The following is a 19,637-nucleotide window of genomic DNA, read 5'->3' as shown; positions in this document are numbered from 1 at the left end:
TATGCAATTAAAATCTATGCATCCCTGAAGTCCACAGTTCAGAGAATCACGAGGAGCCGCGAGGACCCCCGCGGTGATAAAGAAGCGGTCCTGTGCTGGTGAACGTGTCAACGGGAACGCGAGCATTAACACGTATCTCCTGCTGTCTCCTCATTAATCCATCCATAGCTCCGTCCCCTCTCGCACACACAGCGGCCAGATTTCACGCCGGCCGACTGCAGCCGCCGTAGGAGTCGAACAATCGCAGCTATAATAAATCAGATTGCCGCATCTGGCTGTGCAATTCAGTCCCGGTCCTGCCTGTGAATGCAAACAAGGCCGCGGGCTTTATATCAACACGGCAAAATTGCTTTTTTTTGTGTGTTTCAACACGTGGGTGTAGATTTATTCAGGGCAGTGTAGGAGTTTATAAATGAATCTCCCATTTTATGTGGTCATATATGGCAGGTGATGACTGCATGTGTTCAAATGGCTGAGAAGCTGCAATATGGTTAGGCTTTAGCTTATTAAACGTATGATGGGGGGGCAGGGCAGTAAACACATCACTGCCTGAAGAATAAGGCCACAACACAGATGCTCTGAAATCTTCTCGTCAACAAATCCTCTCCAAGACTATGAAGTGAGCTATTACACGAACGCAGAAGCTTATTGTTCAACATAATAGAAATGAAATAAATGAACCCCGTCACTCTTGGTTGACAAGTGCTATGTGCTAGTGTGATAATTACTCATTATACCAAAGTGCGTGTATCAACCGGCAGCTGAAAATAGCTCCCGGAGCAGGATGTACTCAGGGTTTAGTTGAGCTCTGAGCAGCATGGGCACCGGAGGCGGTGACGCCTCAGCTATTGTGTCCTATGTACGAATGAAGATAGAATAGAATATTGCCAGACTTACGCTTTAAACGTAAATGTCTGAGCATATTAGCGGTGGCGGTCCCACGCCGGGCTGGAGCGCTGACAGCGGGCGGGTCCTCGGTGCCAAAAATATTTTAGCTCAAAAGACTGTTCTCCTCACACCGAGAACAAAGCACAGAGAGCCCATCGAGCCACGGGCCCAACAGCCAAAGCGGGGAGCTGGAGCCAAACCTCAGCATTTTGTGTAAGTCTGCTGTTAAGTGCTTTGCCCCTGCTTCGCTTCCATCCAGGAGTTCTCATGCTCGCGCTTTCACATCATTATCCAGGTATTTTGCTCGGGGTGACGCCTCTGTTCCCAGGCCGGCCGCCCGTTGGTGAAGTGCCGCCCGCGTGTCCATTGATGATGCCCTGTGGGCTAACAAGGGCCTGTGAACGGAGCGTCTCCCAGCGCGGCTGGACAGGACTTTCCTCTGGGAACAGCACAGCAGACTGGGCTGTTGTTCGGCGTTGGTCAATGGGTGAAAGGGAGACAGAAAGTCTTTGACAGCGGATGTTGCTGCGGAATGCAAAGACGGCGCGAGCGCTGTCGCGTTACGATACAGGAGGATTTTTAGATGAATGTTGGAAATAGTTTCACAACAGTAACAATTGGTAAAAGTGACACAGCCTTTGACTATATTTTACGGGAAGTCTCGGCTGCTTTGCACAAATCAACCTCGATGGATCGTTTTGATTGCTTCAAATGTCCACATCCGTCTTGATGATATGTCACGATGCTATAAATGGCGCAGGCCCAGCATCTTGGCTGCGTAGTGAACTTTTGACCCCGGCTGGAAAATCAGCGCAGTGAATCACGATCATATTGTGCCACTGGATTGCGAGTGACGCCCCGTTCACTGCAACCCGCTGGCGCCGCATCAGAAGCTTCTGCTCCTTCGTGCCCTCAAAGGACGTCGTTTCTGCACGTCGTCGCCAGTCTGGACAGTATTCCTGCGTTTGGGAAAGCGGGAAACGCTGAGACCAGAAATGCAGGTTGGTTTTGTAACAGCCACTCGTCAGGAATCAGGTCTTTCCTGTCTTTGCTTGACCTTGAAAAAGATTTATATCCTGGTATTCAGAGAATTTCTATGTTTCTGTTTTACTTCAACCTCACATTTATAGCAGCTTATATTTCGTAATAGTGAACCTAAACAATTATATTTGATTTGAAGTCTGCAAGGACATTTTAACTATGTTTTTACTGTTTTACCGTCCATCCTTTATCCCGTTCTCATTAACCTTCCTTCCAACCACAGAGGGTCTTTATTTTCAGTGAAGCAATCTAACAGAGTGAACCATTGAGGAGCTAAAACGTCTCAAGAGACTAAACCCGAACTAAGAGGAGTGTGAATGTTAGCTTTGCATTCATCAGTGGCACGACTCACAATGAGCACCAGAACGAGTTCCTCCGGCCGCTTCCAGGCCTCCAGATCAACACCGGACTGTGGCAGACGGGAGGCCTCAGCTCCACCAGGCCTCTCAGCAACGCGCTGATATAATCAAGCTCGTACTTTAAATGATTCTCATAGATTAGGAAAAAGTGAACGGAGCCAGCGCTCACACCTGTTCCCCTGAATGCTGCTGAATCGCGCTGTGCAAGCTCCTGCAGCTCCATCTACTGTATGTTAACACACATCTGGGTGCAGGGGAAAAGCCAAACCCGAGTAACTGATTTAATCTGAGCGCAGCAGAGCGGATTGATCTGGTCTGATCAGGGCACGCTCTGCTAATGGCTGCTCGCAGTGAACACAGGCCGCCCTTTCATGCAGCGACTCCAACCTGAAAAAGCCAATAACCACACCCCGACGCCCACGTTTTCCTTTATTACAAACGTCTTCCCGTACAATATGTACATCTCTTGAGTCGTATGAACTTATAGAGCGCTTTACTACATTACAAAATACAGTATATACACACACCGGTGGGTACAAGACAAACCAGCATCTGGTTTTCTGGTCAGTTTCAAGTCGTTTACCTCAGGCTCCAGACCTGTGCGCTGAAGGCTTCCTATTGCGGGTCGACGCGGCCACGTCCATCGTGTTAGCGCCCTTCAGTTAGAGCACTGCGTTGTCCAGTGTTGCTTCTGCGTTGAGTAGGAAAATACCCTCGTGAGCGACACCGAGCAGTTTCCGGGGAGCGGATCAAACGTAAGGGAGAGGCCTGTGAGTAGAGTCAAAGCTCCGAGGGGGACCACGGGAGTCGCACCGTCGGCTCTTTATTTCATATTGCTCTCTATCCAGTCTTTGAAGTTGGCCACACGCGTGTAGACCGTGTAGAGGTCGGGGTCGCACTCCCCCTGGTCGTACCCGAAGCTCACCAGCCCAATCAGCGTCCACAGCCCTTTGCCGTTCTCCGCGTAGCCCAGAGGTGCCTGGTCCTCGGCGGCAGCGGGGAGGACGAGGATCCCCCCGGTGTCGGAGGGACATATGTTGGAGGGTCCGTAGTCTGGCTTCTGGCTGGCGCAGAGCATGTTGTCCGTGACGCCCACCGGAACGCCGTTGCGGGCGTACTGCTGCTCGCACGGCACCACGTCGGCGAGGCGGACCAGCCCCACCCGCGCCCGCTCGTCGGGGCCCGGGCCGGGGTCGGGCAGCGGCGACCAGCCCGTCACCAGCCCGTGTCCAGAGGGCAGCTCCTCTCCCGGGCTCTCCGACAGGCAGAGCGGCAGGACCCTCTCCCCAACCTTCGTTTTGTCCAGCAACTTGAGCACAGCCATGTCAGAGTCCAGGATGTTGGGGTCGTAGTTGGGATGGACCGCAATGGAGGCGACCTGAGGGGGGGAGAATGGAGTCAGGGTGTTCATAAGCACAGGCTCGCATAAGCGGGAGCGCCGTCTGCTTACCCTCAGGTGCTGGAGGCCCTTCGTCTCCCTGACGTCATCCCGGTAGTGCTTCCCCACCACCACCTTGACCTTGGCTGCATCCAGAGGATACACCTTCCCCAGCTCCGTCACGCAGTGAGCTGCCACCACCACGCTCCTCTGGTTCACCAGCGCGCCGCTGCACACCAGCTGCCAGCCGGCGGCCCGGTTCTGGTTCTGGCCTGCGTCGGCGCCGTCCTTCCACCCCGCCGGGCCGTCGGCCTTGGTCAACTTGGTCTCGGCGCCGTGGGTCGAGCGGCGGTAAATGGCCGCCAGCCAAGGCCAGTGGGCCTCTGCCGGCCTCCGGGGGTCAAAGGTCGGATGCTTCCCACACACTGCCAAAGAGGAGGTGACAGGATGAGAGAGAGAGCGTGATCAAGGGGAAGGAGGAAGACAGAGGCTATTTCACGTCTGCTGAGACTGTGTCAACATGTAGCGCTGTGGGACCGACTTTCCCTCGCGAGACCTTTTATGTTGAACGTAAGCTTGTTTGCCAAAATGCATAGAAGACATTGAGCCGCTGAAACGCCTGCCGCCCGACGAATGCACGAATGAATGGATCCGCTCTCTGTACACGCTGCTCACTCGCGGCTGGACTGTTCGTCTGGCTGATCCAGCGGCGCCAAGAACCACTGGTGAAAACTCGACTGAAGCCAAAGATGCTGCGGCTGTAAACCGAAGCAGGTACAGCCCGTGTGCAGTTGATTGTTTGCCCTGAATGTCACCTATTGGCATTTCCACTGAGCAGTAATGAGGAGAGTGCAGCTGTCCTGCAGGAGGAGGGGAAGCAGTCCACAGGGAACTGCACATAGCTCATTTACAGGGAGCGGCTGTATTTTCAGAAGGCCCTGCTTCTACAATGTGCACATACAGTGGTAGACTTTAATTCAGTGTGTCCATCAGTGTGTGTCAGTACTACTTCTATGTGAGTCTGCTTTTTCCCCAGGTTGTGTCTCCGCCAAAGGTCCTCTGCTGCCCCCACCTGGTGAGCAGGACACATGGCGCCCGCTCCACTTCCCGGTCTTCAAACAGGTCCGCCGAGCGCTGCCGGAGTGCTGATAGAAGGGCGAGGCGCACTCGTACTCGATGTGGGTGTAGAGGGGGTGAAAGCCGTGGGGCAGCCGGGGCAGCGCGGGGGGGCCCTTCGTGGGGCCGTGGGCCTGGAGCTGCGGGCCCAGCAGCTTGTGCACGGGGCTCTTCCTGAGGAGCGGCGACCACAGTTAACGGCTGATTCTGCGCATGCATTCATAGTTCATTGGATGTAAATATTAAAATCAACGCACCTGGACGGCGCCTGAGGCGGAAGGACCCTCTGTTTAACCAGCTCGGAGACTTTGGGCTCCCGGCACGCTGCGGGTAAAAGTAAAGACACGGACGCGCGCAGCGGCTGAGTTGCCAGGTTTGATGAATTCACGGAAGACAGGAAAGAGAGGCGCCGCGGTGCGACTCCACCACCCAGTGGCCGCTGTGAGTGTAGTTATTGTGTGTCGTCTGCACAGTGTGTCAAACATGAGCTGCTCATCTTAGCCAATCATGAATACCAGAAAAACAGACCCAGCTGAGGACAACGGGCCGACATGCACTTCGTTTGCTTCCCATTAAAGCGTCCACTGGTGCCTTTCGTTACCAGCGGCTGTTTGGCCTCCCGGGAGTCCGTCTGCTTCCCTCCTCTTTTATCGAGAAGGCAACCACACGCGGGCGAGCGGCGTTACCTCTGACGCAGATGGGCTGCGTCCCGCTCCAGGTGCCGTCGGGCCGGCAGACGCGCCGCGCGTCGCCGCTCAGCGCGTACGAGTGGTTGCAGTGGAACTCCACGGCGCGGGGCTCCGGGCCCGGCAGCGCCTGCCGGTAGCCGTGGTAGAGGCGGGGCAGAGGAGGGCAGCTTCGCTCTGCAGGGGGGGGAACCAGGAGACGCGGCGGTCCGTTACTGTGTGGCGGAACCTCACGCGTCTCGGTGCGTTTTCTGGAACCTCTTACCTGAGAAGCTTTGGTTGGCCTCCTTCTCCTTCTCCTCCTCCTCCTCCTTCTCCTTCCTCTCCCGCTCCGACTCCTCGCTTTTCTCCGCGGGCTCCTTGGCGGCCGGCCCCTCCTCGCCCCCCGCTCTGTACAGGGTGTACTGCGTGACGTTGACTCTGGAGGGAATGACCGTCCTCCGGTTGTCGTGGGAACCGCCCGTGCCGTTCTCCTTCTTGTCCTTCGCCTCGTACTTAAAGGTGCCGTTCTTCGTCGCCTCCTCCGCGGCGTTGTCCTCCTCCGACGGGACCGGTCCCAGCTTGGTGTCGTTGGGGCCCACTTCGCCCGGGTCTCTTTTTCCATTCACCTGCTCCTCCTTTCTCTCATTCTCCTCTTGCCCTTTGTCTTTTCTTACAACCTGTGTAGAATCAGTCTTGTCTTTGTCCAGGTGTGGGTCTGGGCTTCCCTCCTCTTTCTCAGGACGCTTTAATACATCAGGTGCTTTGGTTTCAACAGTGTTCAGACTGTTATCTGAGTCTTCACTATGCACCTTGTCTTTGCTGCCACCACTGGGTCTCTCTGTGCGTGTTTCCACCGTCGTCGCTGTATATTCATCTTTAGTGGCTGCGGTCGTCGTCTCGTACACAGTGTTGGTTGTGCTCTCTTCCACTTTGTCTTTAGTTCTGCTGTCGTCCTTTCCTTTGTCTTTGCTCCCTGTCTCTGTAGTTTTGTCTTTGCTTTTTTCTGCTTCAGTCAGAGTGTTATTTACTGTGGATGAAGACAAAGAAAAGAACAAAGCTGATTGCATCACATTCAGTTTAGAATCGGTCGGTCATGCTGAAGGTTCTTATTTTTAATTAGTTTTCTTTCATCCAGTAAAGATTTATGTTTATATAAAATCATCTTGGTTAGTGATTCATGAATTCCGGCCCTTTGTATCGCAGACACATTGGCTGACCTTTGGTACAAGCAGGGGCAGCACCGCTCCACGTGTTGTTGGGGAGACACGTCCTCTGGGAGCTGCCGCTGAGTTCGTAGGGCTGGTGGCACAGGTACTGCAGCGCAATCAGGACGTCATTGGGCCCGTAGACCAGGAAGTGATCCCCATGCGACGGCTTGGGCGGGAGGGCGCACACCCTTTGCACCGGCACTGGAGAGGAGCAAAAGTCAGACGCGAGCCTTGGTGTCCGTTCCATTTGCCCACGAGCGCCACGCGGACTCACCGCATTCCGGGGCGGGTGCGCTCCACGTGCCGTCGCTCAGGCAGACGGCGCTGCGGAACCCGCGCAGCTCGAAGCCGGCGTCGCAGCGGAAGGTGACGCGTGCGCCGGAGTGGTGGTAGAGGCCGTCCGTGGAGCCGCGACGAGGCACCGGGGGCCGGCGGCATCCCACCACTGAGGGGAAGCGCAGACAGGCAGCGTTTACTGAGGCAGCCTGGAGCAGCCGCGTTAGAGCACGTGGGGATGGGAGACCCTGAACGCACCGCGCCGCTGCAAAAGGCCACGCAAGCAGCCCGTCGTACGGCCCCGGGGAGGTAACCTGTCAGACAGGCAGACCCGTCAACCAAAGTCCCAGCTCTCAGACCCGTTACCGTTAACGCGTCCAGCTTTAATCACCGCTTGCTGCCTCGGAGGCTCGTTAATGAACGCGTTCACGCGCAGGAACACGAAATAGTCCCAATAAAAGAGTTTGGGTTAAACGGTCTCCAGTGTTGTAAAAGTGGATTTTAAGTAACGACTGTGGTTGTGGAATAATGTGTTGTATAACAGCTATGCGGTGCATCCGTGCGAGTGGATTATCTGATTATATGAAGGATGGACAGTGAGTACATGCGCAGATATGTTGCATGTGAGCCTTGCGCCATCAGCAGCACGGTTTACAGAACCTCCCACACCACAGTGTCAGACTGTGAGATGATCCCTCAGGAGATTTTCAGTGTTATTGACTTTAAATTGGGCCTGATCCATGAAATGCTCGCTGAGGTTTTACAGCTCTGAAATAAGGAACCCTCCCTATAATCTGAGTGTTTCTGGCTCTCAGCGTTTCCAACCTTCAGTCCCAGAGGAGACGAAAAATGCTGCTCCCCAACCAGAAGTGGAGAAAGTAAACTGTGGCTGACCTCCCTTGGACGCGTCTTTAAAAACAAAGCCGAGCGGACACACCCCGAGGTGCTGCTGGCATCGACGCGTCTCGCCGGGCGATCAGTCTTCCACGCCGGCGCTGGAGCGGCTGCTCGGGCACAATGAGACGAGTCTGGAGTGATTGGGCCGGAATGACAAATACGATGACGCCCGAAAATCATCACTCTCCTGATGAAAGGCCTTCGCGAGGCGATGATGAGTGCCGCGCCGCGAAATGATTTAATGAAATAATAAATTAAAATGTGGCAGAGAGGAAAAGAAAAGGGAGGATATTTATTCCCCATCTCCTGTTATAGAGAATGAGTTTTAGCCCAGGCTTCGAAAAGATGACAGGTTGATTATTAGACAGATAAAATACAGCTGATGTCAGGTTCATACTTAAAATTCTCCAACTGGCAGAAACTCCGGCTAGATTTCCCCTGCAAAATGTGAGACACAAGCGTTATTCCAGCTCCCCTCCATTAAAATTAACAGCTGAGGCGCGCTCATGGGAGCAGAGATGAATGCGCCGTGTGGAACTCCTGCCCAGTTTTACGATGGAAAAGCCGGCTGGTGCTACAGAAGAAGAGCTATTTCAGCGCAGCTTTTACAGACTCGCGTTTCGACGCCGGGAACGACACCGCGGTGAATAACCGCTCACCGAGTCTGCTTTTACTGGACCTTAAGAGACGTTCACTGGGTCCAGGAACCTGTAAATACTGTAAATGGCTCCGTGAGTCAAAGTGACCCAATAACCCATGCGATGAGGTGGAGCCGCAGCTTTAGCAAGATAAACAGTGAGGATCTACCGCCAAAATGGGTCACCAGACTCAATAAACACACTTTTTCCTCCACCACATTGTTTTCCCTGATGAATTTCCTGCACATACTGTAGCACGATGCGTTCACATGTCACCCTCTTTCACGTTGTCTCATTATTAGACAGTCTTTCAGATCTGCAGCTCATCTACTGAGTCTCACATCACATTCATCAAACCCAAACGCAGGCCCGATCGTGGACAGAAGACGAGGCCTCAACCTCACCCTCAGACTGAAACAATTAATCACCACCTGCCTCGGGGCAGCAGCAACACTGGGTTTTTTGTAACTAGGTGTGTCTGAGTTCCGATGAAACAGACCAAACCAATGCTGGGAATCAGGGCTGGTCAATACAGTAATATTTGGGATGCCTGGGATGGAAAATGTAAGTCATGCCTGCAGCATGTCGCACACGCTGAGTTATTCCTCCCACCAGATTAAATCCTTTGTTTTCGGATGATTGCATCCTACAGGATTCTTTTCTTTCCCCTTCATCCTTATTTTTCCCAAAGCCTCGATACATCTGCGTTTTTCAAACGCGATCAAACGCTGGAGACTCACCGCTTTCGCATCTCCTGCCAGTGTAGCCGGCCAGACAGGCGCAGTGAAAAGTGTAGGAAGTGTCCAGGATGCAGGTCCCGTCGTGCAGGCAGGGAGAGGAGCTGCAGGCTGCAAACGTACACGTGCACAATATTAGCGCTAAGCCTGAGCCCAGAGCAAAGGCTGTGCACAACGTGCTGCATGAGGGGCTTCATGTGCCAAACGCAAGGCCACGGACTTTTCATGTTGAAACTTCTGCACAAACAGCCTCTGTTTGATTTTACAAGATCTGGCTGGGCCACCGGTAAATTAGGTGCGCTGGTGTGGTTTGGCGTTTTTTGCCATGGAAATGAGGACGTTTGTGGAAAGTGACACCACTCTAGTCCGTCCTCATTTTTCTCTGTGTCCAGTTTCCATGGGTTTTTATGAACCTGGATGGACCAAACCTGGAAACTGCCCATTTGTTGACACATGTGGCCCTAATCAGCCTTTCTGTTCATTCAGTCTCACCATGAGATGACAGTACATTGATTAGGTGTCATAATTTAAGGTTAGGCAGTATTTTTCATCTTAACTGCCTTGGATGTTTAACCTACCTGAGTTTTCCTGGAAAGTGGCGAAGAAACCATCAAAGTTCTTGTAGCCGTCGGACACAAAGAGGATGTGCAAACTGTTGCCAGAGCTGTGGATGGGAGCGGGTCTGTTGTTCCCACAAAAGCGACCGATCACGCCAGAGTTGATGCTGTCGCCGTCTCGGACCTCCACGAAGTCGTAGCGGCACGAATGGTGGGACTCCAAACTCAGCATCATGAACCTGTCAGTGTGAAGCTGGATATTAACAGACGAGGGCACGATGCCACACAACAAACCAGTCCAACCGTTCATCATCATTATGTCCGATGTTATAGTTACGCGAGGCCCAGTAATTGCAAGTTTTTGGTTTGGTTGCATTTCTGCCGTTTTCCTGTTTTCTGCCCATTATGGGAACACCTGTGTTCTTTGGCAGCTCCACGCCAACTAATGATCCAGCAAACAAGTAATGAAAACTAATGAAAACTACTCAACGCATTAGCGGCTGCGGGGAACCATTACGCGGCCTGCTGCGCATAGCGGCTCCCAGGTACCGGGTATCAGATCCAGCCTCGGTGTCTCGGTTACCACCAACACTGGGGAGGCCGGGGAGGAGAGTCACCTGAGCCCACGACGGAGACGTGTGACGGCAGGTCGCCGCATTACTCTCAGAGTTTGCAGGAACCGATTATGTGAAATTATCTGAAGCACAATCATTACTGACAAGCAGCCGCGTTAAAGCAGCACATTAAGAAGTCCTGTGTTTGACTTCATGGCCTTGGCCAACATCAATATTTAATACATAAGATGCTTTAACACTATTATGTTCCCATTAAGTGTCTATAACACTCATACGAATGCCATTCCGTTTATGCCAAGGCAATAATTGCTGTTCATGAACAGCATCAGTCATTCCAGTCTAAATAGGCAGGCTGTTATTTTAAATCTTCTGCAGTTAAATGTCTAAAATATGCCCATAAATCCATAAATCCCAACCATAACTCCTGACTAGGCATGTCAACTGTAGTGCAGCTGGTAATTACTGGTATGGAATGTAAAGGTAATGGGCCGCTTTCCCCTAAACATCAGTGTGCGTTAAGGCAGTCAGGACACGCAGAGCAGTGGCTGTAGGGATGTTCACGTGTAGTTATAAACGACTAATCCTACTGTACATACAGCCATAGATGCAGTGTGACAGTAAGATGGCCGCCAGCCTCCCGTTTTACATGCAACCCCCGATCGGCCATAAAGCACCTCTGGAACTTTTATCTGCCATCGCAGGCCCCCCTGGCTGCAGCGGAGATTAGGCTAATGAGCTACATGGTGTTAGCCTGCAGCAGAACCTAATGCTAGTTGTAATTTGGTAAACATGAGTACTTAAAGACAGAAATACCATCAGTTTAAACTTTGTACTGCAGGACAATAGTGTTATTTCATGTAACTGTTTGGCCTGATTTATGTCACAGGCTAAGGATATAAAATATTATTTATTTAATTGTGTGTATACCTATATATTTTCTAAGCATTTGGCCTCATGCTCTCTGTGCCCTACTTTATATGGTTGGTGGATTTAATGTGCAGCTTTACAGTATATAACATTTTAAGAAAGGGTTTCTAAGCCAGTACGTCTGTCAAATGTAGAGAAGATGACTGAGGCAGAGCGATATCGCAGGACTGGAAAGCAATAACTTTCCCGAAATCTGGGAGTTTGTTGTGTCGTTGTGGTTTCAAAACTCTGTAGACCACATACGTGTACGTCTTGGCGAAATATCCAAACTGAGTGGAAATCTGACTTTAGCCATTAATAACATTCACAGGTGGACAGTAGAGATCCAAGAAACTGGGGGTTTAAGGGCAGTTGAGGCTGTGGCAGCTGGATGGTTGGTCGGACTCAACAACCGCTGGATGATTTAAACATCCAAGTTTAATATGTCCAATGAAACCCATCCATCAAACAAGTACAAATGAGAATTTTACCTGAGCTCGACAGTAAAGGGGTGATCCACTTGTATGGTCCACTCACACCGAGCATTGTTGGGGTAACTTTCCAGCACCAGGTGGCCCTGTTGTTTTCGGATCACCCCCCCGCATTCTGAAAAGTTACGTAGAATCTGGGACGATTTCTAAATGTCACATGTTGTTAGTTACAGCCTAATTTTGATTGTGAGAGTTTGGTTACCATCCAACCAGAAGTTAATTGCATTTCAGTGCTATGTTGTGCTCAGCAACACAAAGAATCATAAACACAATATGCAGCGGGGCCCGACTGGCAAAGAGCTGCATGCTTCTGCTTTTAATTAAATGTATGCTGGTTGTGCCCACCAGCTAAATATTTGCACATTAAGGAAACCATAACCAGTGTCCAAATGTTACATATTAAATGGTTTTATGGGATCCCTGGATGCAAGCTCTCCCTTGTCATTCAGCTCCTGAAGGAAAATGTCTTAGGCACATGGCAACCGTCCAACATGAAAAAGAAAATAATTCAGCAGGGAAGGAAGAAGTGTATAGTTCAGTGTTTAATGACAGTAAAGCCTGCAGAGACTCACTCATGCAATCTCCTCCGGACCAGCCGGGCCGACACTCGGAACAGTACTCGCCGCCGATGAAGAAGTTGTCCCTGGGGCCCCACGTCCCGTTGTTGCACCGTTTACAGTTCTCAAATATGCTGCAGCCTGAGGAGACACCCAGAAACAGGACACTGGACGCTGATACATGGCACCAAGGCTCCTGCAGAGTCTTCAGCTCTGCAGAATGCATTATGTTCATCGCTCACTAAAACAAAGCGCCCAAACAATTTTCTGCTTCCTGAAATAGAAATGAGAAGAACCCCTCTGAAAGCGGAAAGTGGTGGGATGGAGTTTTACTTAGGACGCCGGTGCGTCCGCGGGGAACTGACCTGAGGACAGGTATGACTTTAACAGCAGAACGCTGGAGACTTGCACACGTGGATTTACGATCGCGTTCCAGGTTTTTGTTTTTCCTTGTTACAAAAATGAAACTTCGGTAAACTGATCTCTGAACCCCTGAACTCAAACGCGCGCATTTACAACCATCTCCTCCATTCGAGCGCGACGGCTCGGTCCTGCACGCGGCCCCGGCAGCAAGTCAGGCGAGGGATCCAACGTGAGGTTGGCCTGGAAACGGGTCCGAGCCCAAATAAACACAGTGGCTATTCTAAATCGGGCCCTAAACTCTGCTTGACACTTCACAGCTGTTGCGTTGACAGGCGTCGTTCTCTAAGCGGACGCAGGCGAGACACAGGGACTCCGTACCTGGATGGATGATGCAGGGGTCGCACTCGTTGATGGCGTTGCGGCAGCAGGGCACGGCGTAGCCCACCGGCGTCCCCTGCAGCGGGCACTTACAGCGGATCACGTCGTACTCGCAGCAGCCCCTGCACATCACGTTCCACTCGGGGCCCGGGCAGTGGCTGTACAGGTACCTGTAGTCTGAAGCAGGGACAGGGCGCGTCAGGCGGGCCTGGTGGGAGGATGTGGGCATTACGTCACTCAACACGAAAGGGAAAGCGGCATCGGCGGATTCATCGCACAACTCAAAGGAAAACGAGCGTAAACACTGGCTTTCGGTTTTCACCCAGTAAATGCGACGTTTAATTGGATTGAGAGGAGGAGGTCTGACTCGGAGCGCCGAAGCCCAAACAGACAAGTGGAAATTCTCCGGTGGCAGGAGAACTGACAGAAGCGGCGCTCGGCGCGGTTCGTGCGCGAGGCTCCTTCCAAGCGCTTCAATAAAATCTCTGCTCAGACTCATAACATTTATTCTGTCCCCGCCGGAAAACAAAGAGACGCCTCCTCGGTGCTGGTTTTCTGCGCGAGGCCGTAGCTCCGTTCCGTTGGACACACACACAACCAGCACGAGCGGAAAACCAGATGTTTTAGAACCCGCCACATCAATGACGTCATCGGCTTTATCTGGAACCAGCTCGTATCTGGATTTACTGAGTTCGCACACGCGCTTAATGAGCCACAGCGCTTCAGAGCAGAATCGTGGGTTCCTGACGCACTTGTAGTCGCCGGTTGTCACTGTTTTGATAATCTGGGCTCAGCTTGAACCATGTTGAACAAGCGGCTGGAGTCCACGGTGCTGACCTAAGGTCAGTCATACTGTGTACAAGTTGTTATTCCAACTCCTGCAAACTTCCACCCTCTCAGTTTTGTTTTTCAATCACGCTGATCATATTTTTCTCATATTTATTTTCAGCCTGGAAGAAAAAAAAGGGGGAAGCTCCCAGTTTGTGCTGAGATTGTTTGGTGCATTTATTCTGACCATGTGTGAGAACCACAAACATCCCTGGCATGGGCCCGGCCTGCATGTTAAAAGATGTCTGTTGGGACATGATACAAGACAGTGCAAAGAGTGGGATTACGCACAGCGCTTTGAAGTATTGTGACAATGGCAATTTATCCACACAAAGTAAATACATGTGTGTCCACTTAGAACTGTTACAATCCACAACATGTTTGTGCAAAATAAATTTAAAAACCATAAGAACCAGTTTGGTTCATGCTTTCAGTCTCGAATCCGCCCATATACTGTAGCTCCACACAGCGAAAACACTGGCCGAGTCTGGATGCACTGAAGCGGATGTTAATTCTCTTTCTAATGCACGTTTGAGATCTAGTATCACCCACAATGCCACACTGCGCTAATATGGGATGAGATGCTCCCAATCAACACTAATTCTCATGCCGTTCATCGGATTTCACTAAGTCCTCCTGGAGCCAAAGTGTTGTTTATGCTCATTTCATTGAAGGCTTCCCACCCCTCAAATAAGGAGAGCTAACCCCTCTGTGCCTGCATACGAGGACTCGGCTAACGCTGCTGTCACCTAGCGACAGACATTTAGTTCCACTTCCAAACCACTCCAGTACAGTTGACTCTAATTAGAAGGATCTCCTTGTCCTCTGCGTGTCGGAAGGGGGTTTTTCACTTTCAACAGGCTGCAGAGACTGTGAAAGCAGATTTTGCATGTAGGACACAAACATGAAGGAGGCTGGATGCGCTGACTGCTAATGTCATTACATGCATCACGGCTTCAACCTGAAAAATGACATCCTGAAGAGGAGAAGAGGTCGACAGTGCCAGGGTCTCGCCTCGGCCGGCGTTTGTAACAGCATTTGTTTTCAGCGTTCACGTGCTGAACAGACTCACTTTGTTGACCTCCAGCTATGCTGATAAGACTGTTGTGTCGCCACTGTTTATCCACAGGTTTATCCTCTGAAGTGGGTTTGATCACGCGTCCATAACGTGCAACGTGATTTTAGCGCCTTGGTAAAATATCCGACCCAGACGGTGTGAAATCTCATTTGAAGGAGACAAACAAGCTGACAACATGTGAATGTGAGCAACACTGTCATTATGTGGGCTTGTAATTTAGCTGCTGCGGGCATCGGGATAAAGTAAGCGTAAGTGCAAGCGTGATTGTGATACAGTCGCTGCTCCTTTCCTGCACCTCAGCACTATTTCCACCAGATGAGTCTAATATCTGTGTTTTACTGTGCAAATTCCCCCCATTGCCGTATAACTAGTCCTGTGTGTGTGTGTGTGTGTGTGTGTGTGTGTGTGTGTGTGTGTGTGTGTGTGTGTGTGTGTGTGTGTGTGTGTGTGTGTGTGTGTGTGTGTGTGTGTGTGTGACTCTGGCGCTGAGCCCCAGAAACACAATTTAACAGCGGATGGCTGTTTTTCTCCCCTTCGGTTTTGTAGCTGAGCATGTAGATTTTTTTTATGTCTTTGGCTTCTCTGGAGTTATGTAAGTAGTGTCTGTTTTTTCCATTCCAGATGTTAATGTCCGAAATGTAGTCGTCATCTTTCACGCCAAGCGGCCACAGAAGGAGGGGGGCATCAGGAGGCCGCGGCCCAACGGACGCCTCAGCTCCATGCTGAGCCACACATCGACATGTGGCCACAGGAGCTCCTCTGACCTGAACCTCTGCAAATGAAAACATAAACTATAACATATTACATTTCCACCTGGGTTTTGCACCGTTTCTCGCCCTTCTTCCTCTCTCTCCGCTCAGAGCTATCGGATACGCAGCGCTTCAGATCTGCTGCAGCCACTGAGTTCAACCTTGCAGGTGACTCATGGGCCTGCGTCAGCTGTGAAACTATCATTTTCTGGAAGCCACTTCCTCTGCACTCAGCTAAATATAAACCCCGAGGTCAGCGCCCGCTTTTCCTGCGAACTTTGCAAATAACTTACGATCAAGTTCACATGTAAAACCCAGACCTGACCCCAGAGGCCAAATTACTCACATTATCAGGCTCTGAGTGGATACACAAGAACATCAGACCTCAGACACTGGGTCTTATCAGCCTATCAGCCGCGGTGAGTTCACTGTCTTGTGGATCCAGGGTATTTATGTTGTTTTCTCGCATTTCATCTTTGAACATTCCCAGTCTGAATATCATTAGCTCATACTTGCGCTGCGCCATGATTATGTGAGAGCTCATCTCAGACACAGCTCCCTGTGAAGCAAATGACAGATTACAGAATATCCAGAGCCGAATAAATAGTTTCCACTTGATAAAACCGTGCTTATTTCAGTCTGATGTACAATGGAAAATAGGTTTTCACGGCAGCTGTCAGTGCACATGCATGTGTGAGTATTTAATTCCTTTCGCTCGCTGCCCACAGCAGCTGTCTGGTATTTTGAGGTTGCAGTTATTTAGCTATCATGGAGCGGGGGAAAGTCCCACGGGAGCTGAGTGGAGCCCTGTACAGTACGGAGTGGGCATCCTATAGATAGGGCTTCACCACAAAGCCATTAAATCCCCCATTGCTTTATTGCTCGCAGCGAATGTGGGTCAAACAGGCGTCAGGACGGACACGCTCGTCTTCAGCATTGAGCCCCTCAACTTGTGCTGAACTCCAAACTCATCCAGAGGCCATGTTTCTTCTTCTTCTTCTTCTTCTTCATCTCCTTCTCCTTCTTCTTCTTCTTCGGCCTCCCTGCGGACGTCTGGTAAACACAGCGGTGTCAGAAGGACGTGGAATTTCCTTCATCCAGTGGGGGATCCAGCACACAAGGCTTCACATGCACCAATAAGGCCTCATACACACACACACACACACACACACACACGCACATGCACATACACATACACGCACACACACACGTGCACATACACACATGCACACACACACACACACACACACACACACACACACACACACACACACACACACACACACACACACAGGCATTTCCAAGTAATAAGGTTGCTCAACACAAAACATCTATCACCAGCTGATTAAACTGGATTACGAAACAAGCCGTGCCGAGGGTGACTCAGCTGACAACAACATTAGTAGGTAAATCTTCCAGAGGGAACTCTCCTGACTGGAATTAAAGCCAGCTGTTGTTTTTGCCACAGCCGCCGACAGCACAAATCGAAGGTGTTATTCTGCTCTCAGGCAACGGTGCCGAGAGGTCCCGGAGACGGCGGCGAGCGCGGCCGGCTCCAACATGACTCACGTCTGCCGAGGGTAAACAGCCAGCGCCGACCTCGGACTCATCCACTACACAAAAGGGGGGAACCGGTGCCAAGACCCGGCAGCCTTATTAGGAACCAAGTGCCTCACTTTAACGTGAGGAATGTGTGGAAACATCCAACTGTTGCTTTTTTTTTTCCTTCCAGAGGCAGAAAAACAATCACGTTCATTTGACACGACGAACAGGAAGAAGGATTGTTGAAGTAGTAAAGGGGACGAGTTCACACGCTCATCACTTGTTTTTCTCTGCTGCCTCTGCTTTCTTGCATCACCGTCCCGCTCGGCAGCCGACGCCGGCGCGCTCACAACAAAGCGGACGGAGGCAGGTTGGAGGAGGACAGAGACGCCGGCATGCAGGTCTCTTACCGTAGGGCAGGGCGGAGGTGGAGGCGGAGGTGGAGGTGAGGAGGGCCCAGAAGAGGAGCCAGCGCTCCGTCCCAGACGGGGACGCGCGGACGCCCCCGCGGCTTCGCCCCAGCTGTGGTCCACGTCCACGTCCCGCAGACAGCATGCTGCAGTCTGGAGCTCTGTTTACTTTCTGAACTCAGCTGACATCACCTTCCCTCTGCCCTTCAGTCCTCTCCTCCCCCTTTCCTCCACTTCTCGCTCTCTCTGTCTCGCCTTCTCTCTGTCCCTCTCTTGCTTCTCCTGGGCTTCGGGTTACAGCCCCGTCCTCGCGAGGAGGTCTCACTACTCGCAGTGGTCCCCTCCAAAAAGCACCCCCCCCCCCCACTTCCCCACATGACGTCACCGCTGGTGAATGAATGCAGGCTCAGGCGCTTTATGCTTAACTCATTAGGGTGCCACACACACACACACACACACACACACACACACACACACACACACACACACACACACACACATGCACAAAGTGAGTTTGAGTGTGCTCATGTCAAAAACATCTCGAGGTCAAGGTTAATCAAGTTCACACCTAGTTAAGCTGTGTGGCAGCTGTGTGCAGCCTCAAACAGCTGTGCATGTGCAGTGTTGTTACCTGTTATTGTTACTTACTTATTGCATGTTTGTCGCCATTTTTTCAAATATATCTTAGATCAAATACCACTGTCGTGTGTGTAGCTTACATATCAGGGCAATATTAGCTTAGCTTAGCAATAAGGCTGGAGAATGGATGAAACACTTAAAAAGTAATCTTGAAAATGACAAGAAACCATACAAATATATTTCTGTCAATGTTCCTGTAACATCTGCACAAATATAAACAATTACCCCCAAGAGGCTTTTTTAATAGCTTCTATTTTTACCACACATATCCCCCTAGTAGTAATATACACTTTTATTGTTTCAGGAGATCAATATTATGTAATTATTGTTATCCCACAATTCTCCTGTTGTTGCAAGTATTTTCCATACGCTTTAACATAGCAACAGTAAAGCAGCCAGTGCAAACACAGCGGCCTCTGTGGGATCTCCTGGGTGTGTTTAACTTCAGCTGGATGCAGAACTGGATTCAATTCATTTGTCGTGTTTCTATTTTTGCTCACTGGGCTCCTGAGCGGCGTGAAGCAGCTAACAGGGAACGGAGTTCAAACGTTTCTGTTAATACGAGTCCACTCTCCCGGGGGGTTCCCTGAAAGCGCAGGATTTACACCCCGGTAGGAGCGCGTGACCGTCGCCGCAGTGTGTGTTTGTTTTTGGGTGGGAAACTGAAAAATAGGGTGAAACGGGGGGGGGGTCAAGGAAGAGAGAGAGAGGGGGGGGGGGGGGGGAGGAAATACGATGTGCCTTCTGCCCACTTTTCATCACCTCTCTACTGTTTGTCCAGATGCCTCATAGTTTATTATTTGAACCTAGAGCTTTCATGTTGGGGTGGACACTGCCTTAGTGTTTTCAGGAAGTCAATCACTGAAGCCAGAGGAACATAATATTGGCTTTGCACAGCTCAGTGTCCTCACTAGGCATTTAAGAAACAGAATACTATAGAAAACACAACAATAGAAAAGAAAAGCTCCTCTTCTGCAGAGGAAGACGTTAGCACACGCAGCTAAGAGATGGTTCAGAGTCACCTGAGCCCGTGTCTGCTCCCTGAACCCGAACCAGGAGCCGGTTCCGCGGCCCCTGGAGACCCAACGAAGCAAGCTGAGACCCAGGAAAATGTCAGCTCAGCCGCCGTGCACCGAGTGCCTGCTCGGAGGGGGTGAGCCCACTGCCCACTGCCCACGGCGCCCAGCGAAATCTCATTAAAAGATCTGAAGCACACGGGGGCGCTGGTAGCAGAAGGCAGGGGCCACAGCGACCATGACAGGCAGGAGAAGCCCCGTCGACCGCTCCGCTGTTTGTTCATTGCTCTTTCACAGGGTCGACCCACACGAAGGTAACGCAGCCTTTAAGTATCAAGGAGC

At 51.2% G+C, this 19,637-nt stretch overlaps 1 protein-coding gene and 1 long non-coding RNA gene across 4 annotated transcripts; one reads left to right on the top strand and one right to left on the bottom strand.

Annotated features, from left to right (window-relative positions):
• Positions 1 to 2,704: 2,704 nt before the first annotated feature.
• Positions 2,705 to 17,785, bottom strand: pamr1b (peptidase domain containing associated with muscle regeneration 1b). 2 transcript variants are annotated; one of them, XM_029154762.3, is made up of 14 exons: positions 17,641 to 17,785; positions 13,034 to 13,210; positions 12,308 to 12,433; positions 11,736 to 11,850; positions 9,785 to 10,002; positions 9,210 to 9,317; positions 6,933 to 7,103; positions 6,668 to 6,859; positions 5,734 to 6,477; positions 5,469 to 5,645; positions 5,040 to 5,106; positions 4,739 to 4,956; positions 3,739 to 4,091; positions 2,705 to 3,666 (listed from the first exon to the last, which is right to left on the bottom strand). In XM_029154762.3, exons 1-14 carry the CDS (start codon positions 17,783 to 17,785, stop codon positions 3,112 to 3,114), a joined length of 3,366 nt encoding a protein of 1,121 aa, XP_029010595.1. In that variant the 3' UTR covers positions 2,705 to 3,111. The 2 variants fall into 2 exon arrangements, with proteins under 2 accessions (XP_029010595.1, XP_029010596.1); XM_029154763.3 differs by having other exon boundaries at positions 13,034 to 13,241; positions 17,641 to 17,775.
• On the top strand, positions 4,953 to 17,646 carry LOC114857869 (uncharacterized). Of its 2 annotated transcripts, XR_005897834.2 has the most exons (4): positions 4,953 to 5,223; positions 14,991 to 15,122; positions 15,561 to 16,107; positions 16,755 to 17,646. It is a non-coding gene; the product is annotated as an uncharacterized LOC114857869 (long non-coding RNA). The 2 variants fall into 2 exon arrangements; XR_008694972.1 differs by lacking the exon at positions 14,991 to 15,122.
• Positions 17,786 to 19,637: the final 1,852 nt, after the last annotated feature.

Source organism: Betta splendens, chromosome 6 (genome assembly GCF_900634795.4).
Source record: "Betta splendens chromosome 6, fBetSpl5.4, whole genome shotgun sequence".
In the NCBI taxonomy this organism is placed as follows: Eukaryota; Metazoa; Chordata; class Actinopteri; order Anabantiformes; family Osphronemidae; genus Betta; species Betta splendens.
The sequence above is the reverse complement of the archived record's forward strand: the minus strand, read 5'-3'. Positions and strand labels throughout refer to the sequence as shown.

What these genes read in the sequence shown, in the direction of transcription:
- pamr1b (XM_029154762.3), bottom strand. Translation starts at nt 17,785, where the DNA reads ATGCTGTCTGCGGGACGTGGACGTGGACCACAGCTGGGGCGAAGCCGC. An exon ending in GTCCGGAGGAGATTGCATGA is followed by an intron (nt 11,851 to 12,307) that starts GTGAGTCTCTGC and finishes GTAACTTTTCAG; the next exon opens with AATGCGGGGGGGTGATCCGA. An exon ending in TGCCCCTGCTTGTACCAAAG is followed by an intron (nt 6,478 to 6,667) that starts GTCAGCCAATGT and finishes CTTCATCCACAG; the next exon opens with TAAATAACACTCTGACTGAA.